Raw genomic sequence first — 24,822 nt, forward strand, 5'->3', positions numbered from 1 at the left:
TTTAAAAAAAATTCCTTTATATTTTCATGCACTCGTCCTTTAAAGTCAACAAAGTGGCGTCGCTTAACAGTTTTTAATTTATTTATCCAATAGTTGCGTATATTACAAATAAAGCGTTGACTATTACACGGTAATCACATATTTAGGGAAGAGCGCGTACATTTACGCCATTTACATTGTTCGCTAATTATTTGATTAATATTCAGCGTGTCGTTCTTTAAATCGCCGGAGGAAAGTCAGGCAGAAACAGCTTCCAGGAGGAAACGATATGAAGAGATCGAGACGATCCCGCGGTCGTCTCCATTTCGTTCGCACTCGGATCGATCCTGTATACAATCTTCTTCCTCTCGATCGTTTCGCCTGTTTTCGCTTCTATCTAGGTGCTCGGAATGCTGGCTTTTACGAGCGACGAACGTCCCATCGAAGGAACATCTTCGTGATGCTCAGCTCCACGCGCTCCCGCGAGGCCCCCTCTTTGCTTCCTACGTGTCTTGAAGATGGGCCGTTGAAGCAAAAGTTTATGTACAATGCCAGCAGAGTCGCGGACTTCTCCGGCGCGTCCTGGATGTCGTTAAAAAAAAAACCAAATACTCCTCGGAGAACACGTTTTGCGTTTCTCGAGTTATCTCGTTTTTTGCCTCGCGTTCTTATCATATCGTATATTTATATTCGATATATAAGCCTTAACTGCTCGCTCACAATTACACACCGACACTCTAAACTTTAATACAGCGACTCGGTTGCATATATTTATATATGTATATATATAATATATATTCTTTTTTATTTTTCCCCTTATATAAATACACATTTGTTCTCATGCGAACGTAGGTGACGCATTCGCTGTCTGTTTGTGTTAGAATATCATTTTATATATTTTCGTATTATATATATAAAAAGACAATGAAACTGCAGTCGGAGGTCGGAGCCGGACCGATTCTGTGTCGGACGCGAAACTCAGGGAGAGAGAGAAATTGGAAAATGGAAAAATTAGGTCCGCAAGATCGTCGTTGTTGCGTGAAAGGCGTTTAACGATGTGTAATAAGTAAGCTGGCCCTTTATTGCACGAAACCCAGCTGGAAAATGGAGATGAGTCAAATAAGACAGAGACTTCTTTATTTACATAGGAATGTCACGAGTACGAGTTATAGGATCATCGTACGTCAGTGGCCTCGTACGTCCTAGAATGTTTTCCTATTATTACACACATATATGCATATATGTATATATACATGTATATAAATACGTATATAGGCTGATTTGTCTATTGCTCTTCGAGAAAATCCAATGTTTCCTTGCTTGAGCATAGAATGAAAGATAATCCCGCAGAATCATACGCGTTACGTCATACTTATTGCTTGCTGGTGTAAAGTGAAAGGTAAATCTTAAATATAAAGATGCAAACTCATAGGTTGTGGATTATCGATATAGTTGAGATGGCGTGATTTTTCGATAATAGCCTGAATACATCGAGATATCATGGTATAAAGATCGCTCATACATGTATATTATGTATATATGTGTATATATACACACAACATATATTCCTCTTTATTAAATAATATTATAACGTCAATGTATTTCCTATTATAGCGTCATACACGATCCTTTTATAGCGGTAATTTTGCAAGTTCTTGTACTACATGTTAGAGATTTTTTTCCGCATGTAATATTCCTCCTCGAGATAAATAAATAATTAAAGAAACATATAACTTATAACGAATGGTCGAAAAGTGCGCAATACAATAGCAGTATATATAACTTGTATATATATTCTTGTCTAAAAGTATAAGTATTGCCATATGGGTACGGTTCCAAATCTATCAAGCTACATTTTACATTTTTCTTTGATTATTTTGGAACCGATTCTCTAGAAAAGACCAAATGATCTATGGATAAAAAGGTGTAGGGATCTAGAACACCCTGTAAATTATAATATCATAAATTTTGGAAAGGAAAAGTATATTTATATACGTACTAAAAGATCGGTTCTTTATATGAGGGACGTAGTGACTATATAATTAATTGAAAAATATGAATCTCTAATTATTAGTAGGATATAATGTATTGAATAATGATAATTATTATTAGGAGCTTCACAAAATCTTAATTAGCACTCTGTCGATTTAATAAGCCGTCAACTAAGCGTTTAATTAAATGCTAATCTCCGTGTATCATTGCTTCTTTCGCTCATAATAATAATACACTTTGAAAACTTCGGTGATTTATAGTCATTTTGCGCTGTTGTCAGTTTACCAGATGATTTACCGACTAATAATTTTTCGCTTTGAACATTCGACATAAAATGTACAACTACAAAATCCAAACGTCAACAATATATAATATAAATAATTAATATTTCTATTTAAAGAAAGTGCAACAGGTATTATAAATTATATATGCTCGATAAAATTTTAACAACACTAATAATCTCCTCCCTATCGGTTTACTTCTCCTTTATCTCTCTATTAAATATTTATAAATACAACTTCAATATACCATTTTCTAAATCGCATGAAACTTCAAATAAACTATTCTTTATACGCAACGAATTACACAAGTATGAATATATCTGTATACATACCTATGCACGCAGGCATCTATATACATATAAACATACTTTTTCGTATGTATAAATATGTATGTGTGTGTGTCTGTTAGTATCTAGTATGTATGTTGATGTTGCTTGCTTGCGAATAGTACTAAATATGTCAAACAATCTTAATATTTCCGTAACATACTCCTAGATACATAATGCTCTATTTATTACGCAACAGTACAATTAAATATAATACTATCATTAAAAAAGCATTTAAAACAAATTAATAATACGATATTGTGCTCTAATTCTTATCGTTCTTGGGAAACTAAACGTACAATACCTACATACGCGAAGGTATTACAATCTTTCTATAAACTCAATGTTCGTAACATGTTCGTATACCACGTTGTGTCATTATGTGTACTATGTACCTAAATTTTGACATACTTTCCTAATAGTGTTTCCATAAATATTTCACTACTGCTTCCTTTTTTACAGATAATATATCATTTTACTAGTGCCATAAACACTAATATACTCTGCTTAAATAAAAGAAAAAGATTCTCATTCTCTATGTAGTCTATGTCGTAGTCTCCGTTTAAAGATAACAAAAGAACACGACGCAGTAACAATCGATTCTATTAAGTGCATACAAGTGAATAAATTATATCAGAAACGTGACAGCTTTGAAGAGAATAACATGATAAATATTATAAACAATTGGAATAGCGAATATTGCTACATGTATCGACAGAATTGTAAGTTTCGTAGTTATTCCTTTAAAATAGGAATTTATATTATATAAAGCAAACGTACAATTTCTTTTGATTGATACAGGTCTCTTATGTGTTTATATCAAACTGCATTAGAAAGCAAGAAGGTGAAAAAAGAGTTAAATGTAAGAATTCAATTCAATGTTGCCTGTTATCTTTATAAATAATAGCATATACATTTCAACAAAGAACATACTCAACAATTATATCGACAGCCAGCGCTTATCACTTAAATCTCTTTCTGAAATAGAGCCATAGGAATCCGAATGCCTTGTGTTTCCTGTCATTTTCCAATATTAATTTTGATCACTCTTTAACGTCTGAAGACTCATCCTCTTTTGGTATATGATTTAAATTGACAATATCTCAACGCAAATGGGCAGACGAATCAGTACATTTATATCTAGCATGTGTCTGTGAAAATACATGTTATCACTGTTTCCTTTAGTATTATGAAATATTAACATAATAATGGATTTTGTTTCGACATCTCATTTAGAAAAAGAAATGTTTCCACATATATATCCTCCTTCCCTCCCTTTTCCCATAAAAAATTTATTATCTAATTTTCAATCTAAAGAATTTCAGGTTTTTTGTATTAAATTTCTTCAGATTTCGTAAAACTCCTGTGTCAACACAAACACGTGATTGACATATTTATAAAGGAACAATTGTACCAAATTTGTATTTCTCAGAAACATGCTATGGATGTCAATTTGTAAGCGATAAGTTACTTACAAATTGAGATGAATGTGCTGATTGGACTGGCCAGTTGCGTTGATTACGGTTCATTTTCTTAGACTGTCTTTGCTACTTGCACGGCTGGTTGAGGCTGTGCTAGATTCCCCTGGTCCACCAGTACCACCTGCATCTCCATTGATGCTGGAACCGGCGAGTGAAGCAGTAGGCGTTACTGGCGCTGAACGCCTCCTTACTTTCGTTAAAGCTTTGTCCAATCTTTGTATGAATGCATCCACATCAGATCTCTTCATGCCTAACGCAGCCGCAGCAGTCAGATATGGAACTCTATAATTGCTGTTGTGTGCGCCCCAGCCTGTTAGCGATTAAGATAAATACATATTACGAAACAGAAATTATCTTAGATAAGAATCTAAATTAAAAAATTAAAAAATTAAAAAATTAAAAAATTTACAATAAATTTATACGATATTCTTAAATATGGTTGTACGGAGATGACTATTATATTATTATGTATTTTAATAAATTTAATATATTCTAAAAAACATTATTAAATTATACTTAAAAATATATACCTTCAAATTTATGTGAAACAATGTGCTTAGAATCCGTGGTCGTTATTACTCTAGTACCACTAACGTTACGCAGAAATAGCATTGATCCTAGCATAGTAACTTGCTTGTTGTCGTGCTGATGGCTCAGACACTGAAGAGTCATAGCCATGGATATTGGGTTGCCCTTAGTGTCTAACAGCCTCTCCCCATGCCTTGTCGCTAATTTTCCCAATTCTTCTTTCAGGTAAGAATACATTTCCTTACGTTGAGCAATCAATTGTTTGTACCCTGCCATTCCAAGACTCAGCAGCGTTATCATCACATCCATAACGGAACTCGCGCTCGCACGTCCTGGATACATTTTCGATATGCGATCTAAGAGATTCTTGTCGAAGGAGCCTATAATGGCACCACCCACTGGAACTAGGAAGTTCTTGTCCGTGCTTTGAACGAAAGCGTCTACTCGACCCTTTCTCGACGCTTCTTGTATGAGATGCATACATCTTGTGCTCTGCAAGCTTTTAGCAATATAGTGCAATACATTTAGTAAAATCGTTTTAAATCGGAATACACTTCGATATCTTGGCACTAAGATCAACATTTGATTTCCGAATAAAAATTCTAGATCTAGAGCCGAGGATGCGGTTGTTTGGTGCCAAGATATCGATCTAGATAGATGTACATGAAAAATTATGCATCTTTCCACTTACCCGTATGCATTATTCACCAGATGCGGTATGTTATACTGACTGCAGAGGGCCGCGATCGCGTCCACAGAGTCGCACGCTCTGGGCGCAAAACAGCTGGTTGTCGTGAGTACGCAGGCGACACTCTCGCCTAAGGCTGCCATTTGGGCCTCGAGTCTCTGCATGTCGGTTTTTAATTCGTCCCCTATTATTTGCATCTCGATAACGATAGGCTCTAATCCGGCCGTGATTATAGACTTGAAGCTAGACTTTTGGTCAATTCTAGGCCATAAAACGTATTTCGCTCGTGGTCTGTCTTGCTTAAGCGTTAACATACATAGGACTAGGCTCATTCCTGTAGCCATTGGTGATAGAAAGCAGCCCGCTATGCTCTTCACTCCTGCGATCGAGAATATCTCTGTTAGACGTCTAATGAAACGAAGAGTCAGACAAAAAAAAAACAAAGAAATAAATCGCAAAGTTAACGAACTTTTCCGATTAATCTGACATCAAGACTCATAATCCCTCTCTTCTCTCTGCCATTTTAGACCACAAATAAATTAATTTCTTACGCGATTATTAAATCTGCGTGAAATGTTTCATACTCTCTATTATGCTACATACATATCCCTGTGTATCTCCTTACCCATATATCGTATAACTTCAAGCACTAAGGAGTTAGTTAATTTATACATTAAGCTGCTACCAGCTGCCTTCGGTTGTACTTCTTCCAGATCGCCGGATCTACCTATGCCGTGCCCCATACGAAAGTGTCGTCTCGCGACGATGTTCGACACGATCCTCGCCTCGCGTTCGCCGACGCTGCAATTTGAGGGGAAGTTGTTGCTGTCCATCTGCGACAGATCCGACAGAAACGCCTCTATCGTTGCGTCGTCCCAGCCCTCCTCTGGCCATTTTCGCTGTTTTTCAGATAGACATATTGCAAGAAGGTACATTCAGAGTTTGCTTCACGCACAAAGATCGCTTTTTGCTCTATCAGTGTCCGCTTCTATCAACGTAGATTAATTTTAATCTCGGTTTAACTTATTTATGTCCATTTCTACTTAACTTTAATCTCAGTTTAACTTACTTTTTATCTTTTTTCTATTTCTTAGCACTGGAAGAAGATAAAAAGCAAGTTGGACCAAGATTAAAGTTAATCTGTATTGGTAGAAGTGGACATTAGAGAATATTTAAAAAGGATAAAAAACAAATTAAAAACTGGGAAATTAATCTACTTTGATAGAAATGGACAGGAGGCTTACATGTTCGATGAAATGCCGTATAAGGTTCTCGCGAGACTTCTTGGCGTTCAGGCCCTGCTGCACGTAGGTCGACGGTATGAGTCTCTCCGCCAAACTAAACGCCTGATTATTCATCTTCTCAAGTTGCGACGAGCCTTCCTGGATTACTTAGTCCACGCGCGTCGACCTCTCAGTACACCATTGCTTTGATAATCAGCAGAAAGTGATTATCGGTCATGTCGTTCTTCTCATTCAGCTACAGAATACTCTCGTGTAAGTATAAATAAAAAACAAAAAAAAATTGACCTTATTCTCGCACTAATACGGATAGTTTCGTTTGAGTGACCGAATCGCCAGATATCTTCTAGCAATCTAAAGGACTGTGTCGAACGAAGCGAATGCACTCTCAGCTGGTCCAGTAAGAATTACAAAATCATAACGTCTGAAAACGAATCTCCAGGTATCTTCTAACAATCTAAAAAGGACTGTGTCGAACGAAACGAATGCACTCTCAGCTGGTCCAGTAAGCATTACAAAATCATAACGTCCGAAAAGAAACGCTCTGCCCGACGAAAAGAAGAAAACCAAGGATGATCGCAACGGAAGATTCTCTCTCAACGCATACTTACGAGATACAGAACGTGAGAATCTGTGCAGAATTGGCGGGTGTAGGGAAGAATGAAGAGGGGAGATGGAAGCGGGGTACGTGTGTGTGCGAAGTGGAGCGTGTACGAAATGAAAACACAAAACACCGTGTGGGGTGAAGAATAACTGAATTTATTAACAGTGGAAGAAAAAATAAATAAAACTCAATGGTACAAACGAGATTGTATCCTCGTGATAACGTCCTGCATGATCAGAAATAAATAGAACAGAATCAAACTGAATATCGTCAGGTACAGCATGACAAACACGTAGTGCATGTGCCGTCGGTCGGCGGTGAGCGCAGCGGAAACGAGAACGGGGTCGCAGATTCGCGGAGCGGACGCGGGGGGTGGCGAAGGAACAAAAGGGGTGAAAGGGGGGGTGGCTTCTCGTCCTCGACGGATCGTGTTCTGCAGCGTCGGAGCGTCGTTTCCGCGACGTGACCCGGAGCGTTGCCGACGGAGGCGAGCCGAGAACGACGGTCGACACATCAACGCGGCGGCGACGGCGGCCGTCGGCCGAGGGGAAACGCGACGACCGACGGTCTCCTCGGTGGCTTTAAAGGTTATGTGGACGCGCCGTCGTCCCGCAAAATTCCATACCCGAGTGTCCCCGAGTTCGAGGCGCAGTGGGCGAGGCGAAGCGGGGTGACGCGACTCGACGCGACGCGACACCCAGAGGTTCCGGGGCTACCTCGGCTCGCTGGCTGGGGTAATAACGCTGCCCGAGGAAGCTGGTCGAGGATCACCGCGGGTACATGGCGCACAAGACGACCGGGCGCTCGAGCGGACGCCGCGAGTCAAAAAGTGGGTTGGGCCCGCGAGACGCGAGGCGACGCGATAATAACTTGTCACCGCGATCCGCGCACCGCGCGACAACGCGTCGCTCTCGCGAGAGACTCGAGAGGAGAGGAGCGTACCGTGAGCGGGAGCGGCGAGCGGCGAGAGGAGACTGCGTGTCAATCGGTCCCTTCTCCTCCTCCTTCCCTTTCCGCTCCTCGCCCTCTTCTCGCTTCCCTCTTCCCTCTTCCCCGTCGGCAGAAGCTATCTCGCTGCGACGCGACGGGCGACGGATCACGACGCACGACGACCGACGGCGGCGGTGGATGGTGAAGGCCCGCGAAGACGGAGAGATGCGCCGAGGGGCCGGAGGCCGGAGGGGTGCACGGATCAAGCGAGGTCGCCGCCTAAATCGGATTAGTTTTACGCAATACGCGATGACCAGCCGCGAGCGACGTAATCGTTTCACGTTAACGACGGGCTGTCAGCTGCTCCGCGGCGACGTTCGTCAACGACGACGGCGACGGCGACGAGTTGACGGCGGGCACGATGATGAGCGGCGCGTACGCGTGGTGGAGGCTCGCGAGGACCGCGAGACACGGGCTTTTACCTCCTTTCGCTTCTTCTCCTACTATTGTTACTCCTCCTATCGCTGCACCACGACCACCGTGGATCTCGGCGCACGGCCGACGACGGAGCGACGACGGGTCTCACGGGTCACGCACGGCGCCACGGACGAGCGAGAGCGAGCCCGGCCGCGCCGTCGGCGACGGCGACGGCAACGGCGTTTCCACGGGTCGGAGTGCGCCGCTTGTTATTCGCGCCTCGACGATCCGACAGGTGCACCATTTATTGTTTCACGTACGTCCCCCTGTTTAAATCACCCCCCGAAAACCCGCGTCGCGCGCCCTTCTCCGTCGTCCTGTGCATGCCGCCGAAAATCCGAGGAGAAGAGGAGGAAGGAGACTCGACGCAGCTCTCTTCAGCCCCTTGCACCTTGCATTGCACGCGTCAGACTAATCTCGTTGGAATGATTTTTGGAAAGAGCGCGACTTTGCTCGTGTAAGTCGTGTATTCTCGATCTCGAAGAGAACGCGGAGGAGGGAATGACATCTCATCTTTTTGCAGCGCGATGCAATTTGCGTTTGGTACTTATTTATGTCCGATATTGCGGGCGAGTGTGCGAAGATACGAGAGCGAGCGCTGTAACGCGACTTCCTGGAATCGATCCCTGTCCTTTCCCCGTATATCTCTCCCTTTACATTAATTATTACATTCATTATTAATGATTTGCATCGACCTTTCCCCCCTGACTTCGAGAAGCTACTATAAACGCATCGGATAAGAAAAAAGAATCCTACGAGGGCAAAAAAGCGCGAATTATCTGAAAGCAATGAGAGTAATATTACGAAATGCGTATTATAGCTCAGAGATTGCATTACACACGCATGCATTTTTAAGGATAATATATATCTATAAGAAGTGGCATGCTGCATCTATCGAAACATATCGCCATGCGAGAAACGCGCAAAACTTCTCGTTCGATGCCATTAAAAAAAAAAAAATCCCTTTCTCGCGTTCTCGATTTCCAAGATGCATCTCTTGCATGCCGCGACTTCTATCATCTACTCCGATTTGCATTTTCGCGCTCGACAATGCCGCCACAATCAGGAACGTGTCGCGTCCCCGTTGGGCCTCGTTAATCCCCCGCGCATCCGTTTCCACGAGTAATCGCTCACGTTTGTTCATCGCGATTGGTTCCCGAATCGCAAAGACGCCAAAAGGCACCGAATTTTTTCCCCTCACGTCGCTCGGCGCGCCGCGCTGGGGACTTTTCGCCGCGACCGGTTGGCGCACCTGCCGGCCGAGGTCGCCGCAGTTCAGTGAATTGACCTCAGTGCGCCGTGAAGTTGCATCGTAGGAGGGTGCGGTGCGGTGCGGTTGGATATCGGCCGGTCTGTCGAGTCTCAAATGACAGTTCGCAGCGTCACGAGCGATTCTTACGAGCGGGAACCGTCAACTTTCGCATCCGTCGTAAAAAGCGATAAGGGATCTTGCCGACGAGGTAACGAGAACGGACGTTCGTTTTCGCGCTAACCTCACGTTGACGGCGCGAAGGGTGCGTGGGCCGACGTGCGTGTGTGCACGCGTGAGGGAAAGAGCGAGAAAGCGCGAACAAGCTGTTTACTACCTTCCCTCCGCGCGTTTAACGCGCGTAAACAATACCTACGCCGCGAGGACGATTTCGGAGCAACGGACGGACGCGCTCGCCGGTTCGAATTCTCGATTCGGCGAGTCACCGTCGATCCCGCAATTCCGACGCGGAGAGCGATAATGCCGCCGGCGCCGCTGATATCCGGGCCGCGTGCGGGGTTGCGATTGCGCCCGGTTAACCGTGTATTTTCTCACTTTCTCCCCGCTCGGAGAACTCGAAACCCGGCGATCGTTTCATCGAGCTCGGATTTCGGCGCGACACGCGATATCGATTTACCGTCGGGCAGAGAGGCCCGACGGATCGTAAATCGCGAGGCAATTTCCCTCGCCTGTCCGTGCCGGAAACCGAGCCCCGTCGAAACCGTCGCCGGTTTCGTGGTGTCCTCGCCTTTATTGCATTTCGCGAGTGACCACGAATTGCTTTTCTTACAAAACGTTCGATCCGCGCTACGAAACACAAACAAGCGCGAATATTGGCGCGAACCTTACATCTTTTTACGTATATAATGACAATGACGTATAGATTTTCAGGACTGACAGTTATACTGACAATAAATATCGGAATGCAGCCATAGTCATTACGTGACAGATTTTTTCCGTTCACTCTCAATAAAACTCGAATCTTTGAGTTATTATAGCTCATTAGAGCTCTTTCGTATTTTTTCTGTTTTACTTGTGAGAGAATTTTCTTCGTGCTAATTTTGTCTTGCTATTAAGAATTAAATATTAAATTTGATGACTCTATTTATCTCTTAATATATATTAACAATCGTCACACACGTGCACGCATGGTAGCGTTGAGTGTTCGGAGAAAGGATCTCATTGAATGTTGCATAAATTGCGTTTGCAGCTAATCATGGAGGTTGAAAACTGCAATGCGCACGGAGATCAGGAGAACACGGGGCCTAACACGCCACAGAACGACAACGATCCGAGCGGTAACAAGAAGTGGTACCGGCAGGCCAGCCAAAGGTTAGTGAATCGGCATTCACAGGCCGCCTCTTGTCACCTGTGTACACCTGTCGTTGTGTCGTCTTTACGTCACAAGTTCGAAGCTCTTGTGACAGCGTTTTCCTTTTGAATATTCAATATTTGGATAACGAATGTGTAAATTCAGCGACCTAGATACCCGTACATCACGATTGAAAGCTGTCTTTTAGCTTAACAGCCATTTATGAGCGTTCAGAAAGTTGAATATAAAATAAAATCAGGTAAACAGTTACATATAATATTAAATTAAACACTGAAAAGATTAGATTTATATCATTACATATAAATAAATATTAATTATTATAAATAAAATTAAATATAAGTTATAAATTATAGATCCATATTTTTTTAATACACAGCGATAAATCACGCCGAATGTTTAAACACGATCCGTTTCGTCTGGGAGCGATACTGAATATATTTTGATAGAAAAAGATATAGACAGAGTGCATTTGTCTAAAATAAAATAAAACACAAGTATCTAATAATTTTATTTTCTATGGATAATTAACTTTGCTACATAAATGATGAAGTATATGCGTAGATAAGAATCATATTCGTTTTTACACGTATAATTGTCGCAAATACTTGAGTTTTTCCTATATGTTTATGCTGTTTTTAATTTTTATTGATACAAATGACTAAAGAGTACTCTAAATAGCTATTGTAAAACAGATTCTTATTATCAAGCTTCTTATTATCGAGCGACGATTTTGCGTTCAGCTTTAAATTTAATTTGTGACGATTTAAGCAACGTTAAGTGGGGTGTAGGTTATGCTACAAGTATGTAAATAGATTTCTGGAATATTTCCGGACTAATAATATATCCGTTCTAATAGTTGCGACAGCATCGAAAATACCGATGTAATCTACGCATTTTCGAAAACGAATCCATGTGTACCGTACAAAAATAACTCGTTTAAACGATACACTTCGGTCGCGAAGTATTTCGGGAAGCCGCTCGATATTCTCTTTCTCCATGGCTAATGCTCACGCAGCGAGATGTACACAAATACATATCCGTAAGAAAAATAATCTCAAGAGAATATGTAATATATTATATATGTAAAATATTTCTCAAGTAATATCCTATTTGAAGGAAGAGGATGGAAAAAGTTTCTTCGCCTTATAAACCATGAATTAAAAACAGGCAATTTAGAGGATGCATTATCTGCCTTTTTTTCACACCGAGTCTGTTAAATTCTTCGTGCAAATATATAATCGTTTAATTAAAAAAGAAAATTACAGAAGCCATGAAAATTTGACATGTAAAGGAATTTTTAAGTGTAAGTCCAATATAATTAAGAGCAACGATATGCGTTATTAGTTATTACCACCGTTATCTCTGCTGAGGACACATGGAGATATACCACGTTCCAAAAACACATATATCCGAACACGTACTGTCGATACACGGTCGATTTTGAAATATATGTATATTATTCTCTCGTGGTTTTTCAAGGCTAACGATATCTATAAAGTATACTATCGTTGCTGCGGCAGAAGCTCCCGCTTCGCATTCTCTTTCGCTCGTTCTCGCCTTCTGACCCGAAAGATTCGTTGCGACTTGACGTCCGAGAATATAAGAAAACGATGAAAATCGCGGCGCATCACGCGAGCCGCGATTATCCCGCCTTCTCCATCGCTTTCGTCACGCGATTTGACCCTCGGGTTCTGATCCGCCGCATTCTTATCGCCTCTCCGTTCGCGCCGGGCCGCGAATCCGCGTTGTTTGTTCACGGATTCACGGTCGAAAGTACCGTCCCGTCATTACGACATTAACGCTCGTGTGGGACGGAAGTCGAGGGGTTCGAAGGACTATACGTGATCGGCAATCAGTTTTTTGCGACGTTATTTTGCGCGATGACTCAACGAAATGTCGACGTGGTCATTACGCCGGCGAGCTACGCTATTGGTAATTATCTTCTTCTCTCTATTTTTTTTTTGGTGTGTTTTAATTAATGTAGTTGCACGCGTCGCTTTCTCTGTAGCTTTCCCGAAATTTAGATCGAGCCGCACGATTTATTTAGGCATTAATATATCTAATCTATCTCTGCGATTGGACTTTAGTTCGCGCGTTGGAAAATATCGCACGATAAATGGTACTTAAGCTGATACGCCGCGTGTGAGGCATCTCGCTAATTATATTATCAGCGTGTGCAAGGCCATTATTCTCTTCTAAATAACTTTTTCGGAGACGGATCGTATAGGGTTCGACGCAATGAGACGAGCTCGCAATCCGTAAAATCCAGTTTTAAATGCCGAGCAAACGTTGGACGGTTTATTTCGCGCGAATCTTTCGCCTTGCTCCAATTATGTCGGGCTCTGCAGACTCTCGCGCTCGTAAATTCAACGCGGTCTGTCTCACATTTTGTCGCGGTTATATATCGCTCTTATTGTCGAGAATCGCCACGTAGAGATACGGGTCTTACGAATTGCGGGCTTACTTTATTACCGTGGGAACCCAGAACCCTTTAATTGGAACGAAGAGACGACTCGAATTTCACGGTGCAGGACCGAGGTTGCGATTCCCGGATGACTCGAACGTATTCCCCGAGGAATCGATCCACCGTACCATGCTCGGCCGTACCATGCTCGGCCTTAACGTAGGACTGACCAGGAACGATCGTAGCGAGCAAGACCTGGACAGCTATTACATCGAGGGCACGCACGGCGCCCGCAGTGATAAGCGCGAACTGGGGCACAGGTAAATCTATAGGATTCTGCATATTAAGCCGGGGTGAAAGCGGAGTGAGGTCAGGATTGATGCGTGTTATTAATACGTGATAAGGCGACTTCGATGGCCGACGCGCGAGACAATTTCACCCCGCCAGTTCACCGGCAAACCTTACTCCAATTATAGAATCTGGCCCCGGGTCAGTAATGTCGAGTTTTCAGCCTAATTTTAACTTATTTTACTTCGCGTTTCGATCACGCTATACTTCCTAGTGCCAGAGAAGACATCCTGCGAGATGTTGCGACACGCGCGATTGCTTTTCGATGCTATTGAAATTAACGCGCATCGCGTACTGGCGAGGAATGACGGTATACTTTCGGTCACTCGTTTATCTTCGCGCGAGCACCGAAGACAACGATATCTCTTGGAGAGAGAAAGATTTAAGTGTCTCTCTTCGGAGACGAGACGAATCTTGGCTATACGGTGATCCTCCCGGTGGCATCCGGCGGCATCCGGGATTGGAATTTCCTCGCGCGGAGCGAGGAGTTTTCGCGCGTCGTGTCGCGACCATCGATTTTGCGTCCGGGAAAATATAGGTTTTCACGTGGTCCGGGAAACCGAGGATATATGCACGCGGCGTCGCATCTCCCGATAATGTGCGCACGCTTGCTGCACAACGATCTGCAGTGCTCGTGTAACGGGGCTGATGCGAAGACCGAGAGGTATACGCCTCCTCTTCGGAGGCATCGCTCGCGATCGATTGCCGCTTTGAATCCGGCACCTCCGCTGTATCAAACTCGCGGATTTTATTACCGGCACATCCGCGGATTCGGGTCATGTCCATCTTGCGATCACGGAAGATAGTAATTTAAAAGAAGAAAGACTTGAACTTATTGTTAGACGAAGCTTTAACGGATTCTAATTTATCAAACGATTCCTCTCTTTCTACTTGCGTTACATTATATGCGCTATTTTCGTCTCGCGTTTGTTACACGTGTTTTCTTTGTAACAGAAACTGTATACAGGATGTCGTGTCCTTCGTGAAGAAAACAGCGAGGAATATTAAATTTTTTTGCATTTTAATGCTACACTCTTTGAATGTATAATCTCTTGTATCTTGAATAATCGCGACGATTTTCAAGTCAATCATGGATTAATTCGTGCATCTAAATATACAAAATGTCGTCGCGATTTATCAACGATGAAATTTATCGTCTTATTGTGTTAGACGGTGAAGTAGCGCCAAATCTCGAAGCTCGAGGACATCTCCTTAAGCTCTATAATTGATCGTCTTCTCGTTGAAGACAGAAATAGCCATTATATTTACGCCTTATCTTCCTTTCTACAGGTATTTCTAAGAGTGCGAACATGCTCGCTATTTCATCATTACTATAATGTACGAGAACAATGCAGGAGACCAATCAAAACCGTATATAGAGAGACTAATCGCGATAGATTAACGCGCTCAATGGTATTATTAGATAATAAAGAAGTTTCGTCACACTACAACATTCTTCAGCAATCTTTCTTAGAATTTCATTGTGCCAACGGCAGTTATTTCGCGTGTAATTGTTTCCGACTTATAATTCTCATAATTCTCACGATACCCGCGGCTATTCAGCGAAATATTTAGATATAAATATATACATTTATAAAATATTTTTTTTATATTTTCTTCTCTCTCTCTTTTTTCTCTTTCTTCCTTTTTTTTGCAAATATATATGCATATTTAAAGCTATAAAAGCTATATGCATGTATAAAGTATAAAATTAATTTACTGTCTAAAATTAATAACTCAGAAAATTGGCAAATCTGTTTTTTTTTTACTACACCTAGAATTAATAATTATTAATTTATATATGTATAATACAATTTCAAATAAGCCATTTTTGGTATGTATTCATTCAGTTTATTCGTATTTATGTATGACGTATAAATAGTAGCGAGAAGATCAGTAATTCTCGATATAACGATTTCATAAGAAAGTATTATCTCTATACGCACGGGCGCTAAAGCGTTTCTCTTCTCATCCCCGTATTGCATGTTCGTCGTAATCTGTTGGACCAAGAACTGTCAAGATCCTTTTGTGAGTCAATTGCGATAAAGCGACTAAAAATTTCCAGCGACGCAAACAAGTTTCTTCACTAAGCAGATAGCAACAACGACAACTGACGTTGTAATGTAATCAAGCAAAGTATTGCTTCACAAGAATTGCGCCATCATAATAATAACAAAACAAAAAAAAAAAAGAATTTGCACGCGTAAAATTTGCAATCCTTGATCGAAAGAATGTTAAGCAACGTTTGGTAGATAATCTTTGTAACAACAATTAATTAATTTTTGTACAACAAATAATAAATTTTAGATTTAAAAGTCCTCTCGATGTTATATTGATATAATTAGTAATAAAATTAATAATAAAACGTTGGAGCTTTGCACGTAAAGCGACGTGATTGAAAACGCTCTCTTAGAAATCTTTCTAAGCTCTACTAATAATCGTCATACAAATGTCGTGATAACAAGAACTTAAACAAATTATGAGGATTTAAATGTAGATGTATCTTAAAAAATTATCTCTTCGAAAACTTTAATTGTTCTCCCTAAAATGCACATTTTTTTTAGGGCACCGATGTGCGTGCGGTCATTCGTCCGTAATCACCGTCTTTATCCACTGTGAACGTATAAAAGTAACTATCAAGAACTTACGCAACGTGCGCAACTTATTTCGAGTCACTGGCAGACACTTCTGGCAACGTGATGAGAAGCTCCACGTCGCAATAGTAAACGCGCGTGTAATTCATTCATGTCGTTATTAGCGTTGCGCCATAAAACGCTTTATCAACGCCTCAGCTATACAGCATCGAGTAATGCCCGATGTACGTTGGATACAGCGGATTGATAATTAAGAACAATATGTATGGTATCTCTCAAATTTTCTGTGGTTTCTCCTATCTATATTAGATCTATATTAGATCTCCCGAATCGGGAGAATAACGCTCAATCTAAATCTCTCTTTTATTTAAATTTCAAATTTTCCCCTCTTTCTCCCGTCGGTCTTATTATACCTGTCATTAATCAAGCAAATTAATTATTGAAATAATTTTATGCGCAGACGTAACGTAGACGCGTGGCGCGGTAGATACCGCGAATAAATTACTGGTGAAAGTGCAAGCGGTGCGTGCCTCAGCCGTGACTTGCGTGCCGGTATGCACATACATCCTCTTGTGCAGCGCTTTGACCGACTTAACTAAAAATCCATGGTGCGAGATACGTCCAAGAAGGTTGTATCTAGGAACGATTAACAAGATTACGCGAAATTGATCGTTAGAACATCTCGATATCTTTAGAATAGATATTAAGGCACGTAATCGAGCCTCGTTTCGCGCCGGTACCAGCCGCAATATGCCACAAACGGAAATATGCAGCTCTGTAAGAAGAAACTTTAATAATCTTATGAGAGAATAACTTCGAAAGAGAAAGCAATGTACATACTATATATATTATTTATTGTTATTATTATTAATGTACATTTCATTTTGTTTCTTTCGCAGACCATTATTTTGTAAAAAAAATATATATAATACTATATGCATACTTGGCATTCTATCAACAAATTCGATCGAGTCGTACAAATATGCGATCTCTAGTCGCATACTCGAATCCGTACCGGTCGGACGGGTGGGACACCGCATACCGTGCAATACGGTAATGTGAGCCTTGTCGGTTGTCGGAACTTAAAGTTCACTCGGCATACGTGCAAACGTAGGATCGAAACGCTTTCGGGACGTCTAAAATTAGACTGGATACGGCCAAGTTCTCACGCGTGTATACCAAGCACAAGGTGATATGACTCACCTGGCGCGTTGAATTCGCGTGAACCGTTTATCGTTCGCGTTAAAGTACGCGGGAACACCTCCGGTATCGATATTAAAAAAAAAAGGAGAAGAAAAGGAACAACGAGCTTTCCTTCTCGCGTCGCGTCGCGTACTCGGGGCGTCGGAGGAGAAAACGATGGAAATGAGAAGAACGAGGGGAATTGCACGTTTTCGTTCGCACGCTTTTTGGGCGGTGCACCATGCGATTTCGCCGTCGTGTAGCGGCGACGTAATTACCAAGTGAATCCCAGGCGAACACAAATGTACCGAACACTCTGATCTAACCGTCGCTGGAACTTGAACAACCGTCCTGCACGCAATCCCCGTCGGATTGGGGGAGGTTTATGTCCGGAAGACGATGAATTAGCTCCCATCGTTGTGTATTAATCGACTCCGGCGGCTCACCACGGACCAGTTGACGTTTGGTCATTGAGCGAACAGCATCGTCGCCGTCGTCGTCGTCGTCGTCGTTTCTTGGTCTTTCACCGTCAAAGCAACGCCTTTCACGCTCGTTCGCTCGCTTCGAACTGCGACTTACGTTGCGGTAATCCGACTCGAGAGCTTTCGTCCGCGTGTGGTGCGTCATTGGGAGTAGATGACATTTTCTGACTCAGGACGATCTGACGAACACGCTGGAAGATTTCGCGGAGCGCTTTGTATGAACAGCTTTCTTTCGAACACACGTCCTCTTTGTGTTGTACTCGTGTCACGTTTTATCGGCTGGTTATCGCGATATTTTTTTCCTCTTCTTTGACGTCTTTATCCAATTTCGGTAAAAAAAAAAACTATCTCGAGATTTTTACATCTTAGAATTATTTATCGAAAGTGTATTCGTTGACCCAGCGTTACCAGTAGCGCGACAAATGATAATTCTCTTTATTGTGACAATGTCTTTATTGTAAAACCGTTCTACACGGAATTCGGGGCGGAATTTTATTTTAATTTACAACTCTGTGTGTCAAATCGCGAATATAATTATAAGTAAGAAAATCTTACGTACTAAATTTGGATAGTAATCATACAAGATAGTTTCTAATGAAATGTTTATAGGTATTCTAAAGGAATAAACGCGGAACGTAAAAGAAACAAGAATTTCTAGGTCGATGCGTAGGCCGATTGAGTTTCATTTTTGTTCTTACAACACATAATCTGAGTTAGCTCGATATATTTATTAATACCATCTATTATATTACGTCACATTTATCGTTATATTGTTACCGGAAATTCGGAGTTCTCTAGACTATATTGTCCCGAGTTTTTGTCCCGATCTCTTTAGCGGCTTTATTGCATCTGATACATTGTTGCTGGATAACGTAAATACAAATCGATCTCAGGGTACCGATGATTTGTTGATATTCCGCGAAAAAATGTGGCTGAAGGATGCGAACGACGACGCCACGCCAACTGCGAATTTTGTGAATTCGCGACAGTGCGTCCAGAATGAGTAAGTTAACCGTCCTCCATTTTAGTCATGAAAATTCGTAAAAATTTGAGTAAAAAAAAACAATTCACGCGAAGAAAATCCGACTGATGTAAAATCGAAAAGAAAAAGGGAATCAAACGGCTGATGTAAGCCCGACGCTAAGCGGAAATGCGATATGTAGATGTGAACGTTCTAGTCATCGCCGCAAAAGCGATATAAAACAAGAATATTTCCATTTTTTTGCTTTATAGGAAAATGCGAAGCAGTTTCCAAAGATTTTAAAAAGAGCTGTTTACATTTTCAAAATTTTCGGGATTATTTTTTTCTCGTATTCCTCTATTCTTTTTAAAATTACTTATGTAGTTTGCTAATTGTCTAACGTTTCTGTTATGCATATGCATGCCAATCTTTTTGCTTTCTGATTAGAATAGAATACTCATCTTACGTCGATGTTATAGCTTTATGACTTTCTATTGTCAAAGATTAAAACCATTTTTTTATCATACTGATAACGATAAAAGAAATCCAGGGAATTTTCAAGTTTTTTATGATCGAGATTACGAAATAGAGAAATTAAACGTTCGTGTTGGATACGCACTCTATGTTTGATCGCAATTAGCGTTATAAAAAGTTGCTGCGGAATGTGTCTGTCGGCTCGACGATTCTGACACATTCGAAAGTTGGGCCGAAAGTGTGTCTCGACTTCAAAATGCATAATTTTCAACTCGAATGCCTCGAGCAATGATAAGTAACGTAATATTTGTGGCTTCACGCGAGATTATTAATTTAATCACATAGTGACATCGAAAACGACCGCTGCTCCTGTACGAGCTTTCACAGAAGCGTCTGTCTGAGAAAGACACGCTTGATCTTATCGAAATTGAATTCGACGCGTTAAACGGAGTTTAAGCTAAGCTAAATTACCGAGGATGAGATATTAAAAAAATATAAAATTAAAAATTAAGATTAATATTAAAAAATTAATAGTGGAATTTGAAGAACCATTTCTCGTTATAGTCATTGCGTTGTGAAAGTTATTATATTGGAGAGTAGATTTATATATCTTCTTTGGCACACAGTAATTAGTGCAATTTAACAACAAGAAAAGAAATGAAATGAATGAGAGAGAACAATCTTTTGTTACTCGATTACCAACGCTTTAGTATCGCGATTTGTCCAACACGTCAAATCTAACATACCCATCAGCTTTTCCCGCCTTTAATATCGTAACAAAATGATTGCTATTTCGAAAAGCGGCATACAATACGAGCGAGAAGTTGATTCCGATATTATGAGAATACCACGATTATCATTTCTCTATCAGCAGGAAGATCTTGAGGGGAACGAGTTTGTCATCGGTAACCCGCGACGAATCGTCGCCAATAGGTCTCGCTGAATTTTCTTCATTAAATCAAATTGATCGCGTACTTTACAAATTTATAAATTACAACCAATGTAAATCAATGTAATTATGTTTCTTAATCGATAAATCACTCTTCGCAGGATCTTCGTCAATCGGAGTCTTCATTTGGAGAACATCAAGTTCTATGGCTTCGATATGGATTACACATTGGCAGGTAATTATGTCTCTTTTTTTTTTTTCTAGAAGAGAAGCTGAGATAAACGAAATTACATATAGATAAATATATTATATAACATTTTAGAATACAAGTCGCCACAGTATGAGCAATTGGGCTTCAATCTGCTCAAGGATCGTCTAGTGTCCCTGGGGTATCCGCAGGAAATCAAGGCCTTCGAATACGATCCCAGTTTTCCCGTTCGTGGATTATGGTTCGATACCTTACACGGGAATCTCTTGAAAGTGGACGCTTACGGGAACATCTTGGTCTGTGTCCACGGCTTCGAGTTCTTGAAACAGTAAGGGATAAAGATTACGCTTGCGCCTTTCTTGCACAGCTTATATTTTCTTATTTCTCTTTCTCTTATCTCTACTTTGTCTGTTCCATTTCAGCTCTCAGGTCTACGAGCTTTATCCAAATAAATTTCTACAATTAGACGAATCTAGAGTTTACGTGCTCAATACCTTGTTCAATCTACCGGAGACTTATCTGCTGGCGTGTCTGATAGATTTTTTCACAAACTCGCCGCAATATACCAGAGAAAAGACCGGAGTGAAAGAAGGTGAGCTCACCATGAGCTTCAAAAGCATATTTCAGGACGTCCGAAACGCGGTAGATTGGATACACCTTCATGGTGATCTGAAATCGAAGACTATCGAGAACTTAGATGAATACGTAAAGAAGGACGAGAGGTTGCCTATGTTCCTTACGAGAATCCGAGAGAGTGGAGCGAGAGTGTTTTTATTAACTAACAGTGATTACGTTTTCACGGACAAAATTATGACTTATTTGTTCGATTTTCCACACGGTGCACGGGTACGTTTTTTCTCATTCACTGTCACCATTCTTGAAATTAATTGCTCCAAACAAATTAACGAGTTATATTTGTTATTTATTCAACGTTAATAATTTAGTTAATAATTTGAAGAATCCCTCGAAATTAAATATGTAAATTTTTAATAAAACATTATGACACTAATAAAATTTTGATCCTTTATAGTTATCTAACTTATTGTTAGAATAGATTCTGTATATCTGTATATGAGAAATTTTTTATTCATAAGATAATATCTCTCTCGCTTGTTAAATGCGAGAAATATACTCATGATGAAGCATATTCACACAAGATATATACTAAGTATAAATAGATTTCTGATACATTACTTTCATTTCAGCCTGATGAACCGCATAGAAACTGGAAAACCTATTTTGACACAATTGTGGTAGACGCCAGAAAGCCGTTGTTCTTCGGAGAAGGAACAATCTTACGACAAGTGGACACGAGAACGGGTGCTTTAAAACTTGGTACACACAAAGGACCACTTCATACAGGTAACAAAGAAATATTAACTTAACTTTAGCAAATATAATTTAGAAAATTCAACTTTAATATTAACTTTAACAAATGTAATTTAGAAAACTCTGCTTGACTACAAGTGACATTTTTAATCCTTGATTTTTATTAAAAGGGGAAGTGTACTCGGGAGGCTCGTGCGACGTCTTTACAGAATTAATCGGCGCGAAAGGAAAAGATGTCTTATATGTTGGTGACCACATATTTGGTGATATTTTAAAAAGCAAGAAAATAAAGGGCTGGAGGACATTTTTAATAGTCCCCGAGCTGGTTCAGGAGTTACACGTTTGGACCGATAAGTGTCAATTGTTTGCCGAATTACAGAGTCTAGACGTTATGCTCGGGGAAATGTATAAGTAAGTAGTATAATCGGTAATAAATATTTTATATAAAATACTCGCAACGTATTTTTATTAACGTTGCAACTATTTTGTTTAGAAATTTAGACAGTAGTACGAAAGAAAAGCCGGATATTTCCAAGTTACGCGCGTCCATAAGGGATGTCACACACAAAATGGATTTAGCTTACGGCATGATGGGTTCCCTATTTCGTAGCGGAAGTAGACAAACATTTTTCAGCAGTCAAGTCGTAAGGTATGCCGATCTGTACGCAGCGACTTTCTTGAATCTGATTTACTACCCCTTTTCATACATGTTCAGAGCACCTGCTATGCTGGTAAGTTGTTACGGCGTATTTGGGATACACGATTTATCCAAGTTGTACAGAGACAGTCATAAATCCTCCTTATTACGCTTTCAGATGCCTCATGAGAGTACGGTAGCACATGAACAAAGGTTTGTTATGGAAACGCCGATGATAAGCCGTTCGAGAACATTTAAACTGGTAGACGAGGAAGAAGAACACAATCGGCCTTCTTCCGTGAGTATTTATAAAAACATCATCGTCATGATATTAATTGATTGACATGGAAGTCTCAGTAATGTATTCCATATCTTCTTTTTGTTTAGAAGAATTTATATGTGGACCATTTTAATAATCAAATTCCACATGCGAGACCGGAAACGCCACGTAATGTTACGCATACACACGACGAGGATTGTAGCGATGAAGATAGCGATTCGCAGAAGCAAGCTAATCAAATGAGATTATCTACAAGAAACGCGAATTGCAACTGAAGTCATATTTTATGATACTCGGTGCTACTTTTCATTTTACGTAACTGAAATTGACTGAGAAATGAAATGATTGATATATGATATATGTAGAATTTTCGAGGAATCATTGTACCATACGACGCGTTTCAGCTGCGTTAACAATATTTAGTCCCAAAGTATACATAGTAATTTAGATTTTTTTTAACGATGTCGATATAAAAGATGAAACGTGGCAATACTTATATCGATTATAGTTCTTCAGAGAACATATTTAATACTTTTGTAGTTGGGACATTATTAATAATGTAATAATTAGCGCACACACAAATATTCATATTATAAAATATTCAGATTGAACATTGAATTATACACAACACGTAACAGATTTTATTAGCATTGTATATGTTGTATATTAACTTCGTATGATTATATATATATACATATATATATATTAAAGTTGAGGAGTATTATATTGAAGTTTTGATAGTAGAAGACATCAACGACATTGAACTTATTGTAAAATTGATTACTCGCTCCTTTTATATGCAATGTAAGCTTATACTAAAGTCATAATCGAAATGATAGAAGTTGAACGAGATGCTACAAACTCTAACAATAGTGAATTGTGCAATTTAGGATAGGTGTACAGAACAAATATAAAGTATAATCTTATACAATCATTCTTTGAATTAATAATTACATAAGTAGCTAATAGATATTAATTTTAATTCATTAGATAATGAAAAATAAAATGTATAATTTTGATTTAAGACAAAAAATTACTAGATTTATGTTAAAAAATATTAGATAAGCTTTTACGCAAGAAAATAAGACAATATTCAATTTTGTATACGATCAAATGTAGGACATATTAAAAACTTGTCATAAAATACGTAATAGAAAAAAATCGAATGCAAAAGAATGTTGATCTATTAATATGAAATTAACACACATGCACACATCCACACAAAATAATACAAATTTATTCCATTTTACATAATTCTAATACTTTAAGGTTTAAAAAGATATCCTAAAAAGCTTTCTGAAAATATCAATATATAAATCTTCATTCATGCAAACCCTATAAATTATTTATATTTCTTGGCAGGAAAATATTTTGTTACCATATTAACAGTAACATATTATTGTAATCTGTATAATCTGTACTAGGCACCATAAATGCCTTAATACTGAAATTAATAATTTTTATCATATTTGGGGCATGCGTGTCTAGATTTGTTATTTATCTTGCTCCTTTTTAGTTTATAATATTGCTCACAATGTAGACAAAAGAAGAGAAATAAATAAAATTAGAGTTTTTGATATCACAAGACTCAGAATTATGACTTATACTACCTCATATCCCGTTATATTACTTCATAAATATTCTAATTTAAATTCTAATGATTCGAATCCACAAACATAATTTTTAAAAATTTTACGATCGTGATTCTTAAAATTTCGATTAGTGTTACCTCTTATCGAATCTTCTCTTGATACTGTGTCGATTTATAAAAATTAAAAATTTTATCCGTAATTTATAAGAGGACCATATGTAACTTATCTCGGTCGGTAATAAATCAACCGCAAAATTTTTAATTTTCAAAAAACGTTAAATTATCAGGAAAATATAATTAAATAAGAAGTGGTATAAATACAACTTCCAAACAA

General features: G+C 39.7%; 2 protein-coding genes across 21 annotated transcripts; one reads left to right on the forward strand and one right to left on the reverse strand.

The window, feature by feature from the left end:
- Positions 1 to 59: 59 nt before the first annotated feature.
- Positions 60 to 8,674, reverse strand: Secs (Sec synthetase). 5 transcript variants are annotated; one of them, XM_071795212.1, is made up of 6 exons: positions 8,533 to 8,674; positions 6,520 to 6,702; positions 5,901 to 6,174; positions 5,279 to 5,654; positions 4,590 to 5,086; positions 60 to 4,369 (listed from the first exon to the last, which is right to left on the reverse strand). In XM_071795212.1, the coding sequence occupies exons 2-6, from the start codon at positions 6,631 to 6,633 to the stop codon at positions 4,104 to 4,106; spliced, it is 1,527 nt and encodes a 508-aa protein (XP_071651313.1). In that variant the 5' UTR covers positions 6,634 to 6,702; positions 8,533 to 8,674; the 3' UTR covers positions 60 to 4,103. The 5 variants fall into 5 exon arrangements, with proteins under 5 accessions (XP_071651313.1, XP_071651314.1, XP_071651312.1 ...); XM_071795213.1 differs by lacking the exon at positions 8,533 to 8,674 and adding an exon at positions 8,063 to 8,357; XM_071795211.1 differs by lacking the exon at positions 8,533 to 8,674 and adding an exon at positions 7,837 to 8,357.
- Nt5b (5' nucleotidase B) lies at positions 8,472 to 24,482 on the forward strand. 16 transcript variants are annotated; one of them, XM_071795196.1, is made up of 11 exons: positions 8,621 to 8,762; positions 10,987 to 11,108; positions 13,641 to 13,833; positions 20,605 to 20,678; positions 20,766 to 20,979; positions 21,074 to 21,497; positions 21,857 to 22,013; positions 22,151 to 22,391; positions 22,474 to 22,711; positions 22,796 to 22,915; positions 23,005 to 24,482. In XM_071795196.1, exons 2-11 carry the CDS (start codon positions 11,012 to 11,014, stop codon positions 23,170 to 23,172), a joined length of 1,926 nt encoding a protein of 641 aa, XP_071651297.1. In that variant the 5' UTR covers positions 8,621 to 8,762; positions 10,987 to 11,011; the 3' UTR covers positions 23,173 to 24,482. The 16 variants fall into 16 exon arrangements, with proteins under 16 accessions (XP_071651291.1, XP_071651292.1, XP_071651294.1 ...); XM_071795198.1 differs by lacking the exon at positions 8,621 to 8,762 and adding an exon at positions 8,767 to 8,783; XM_071795200.1 differs by lacking the exon at positions 8,621 to 8,762 and adding an exon at positions 9,809 to 9,987 and having other exon boundaries at positions 10,987 to 13,041.
- The last annotated feature ends 340 nt before the right edge of the window (positions 24,483 to 24,822 follow it).

This window comes from Temnothorax longispinosus, chromosome 12 (genome assembly GCF_030848805.1).
Source record: "Temnothorax longispinosus isolate EJ_2023e chromosome 12, Tlon_JGU_v1, whole genome shotgun sequence".
NCBI lineage: Eukaryota > Metazoa > Arthropoda > Insecta > Hymenoptera > Formicidae > Temnothorax > Temnothorax longispinosus.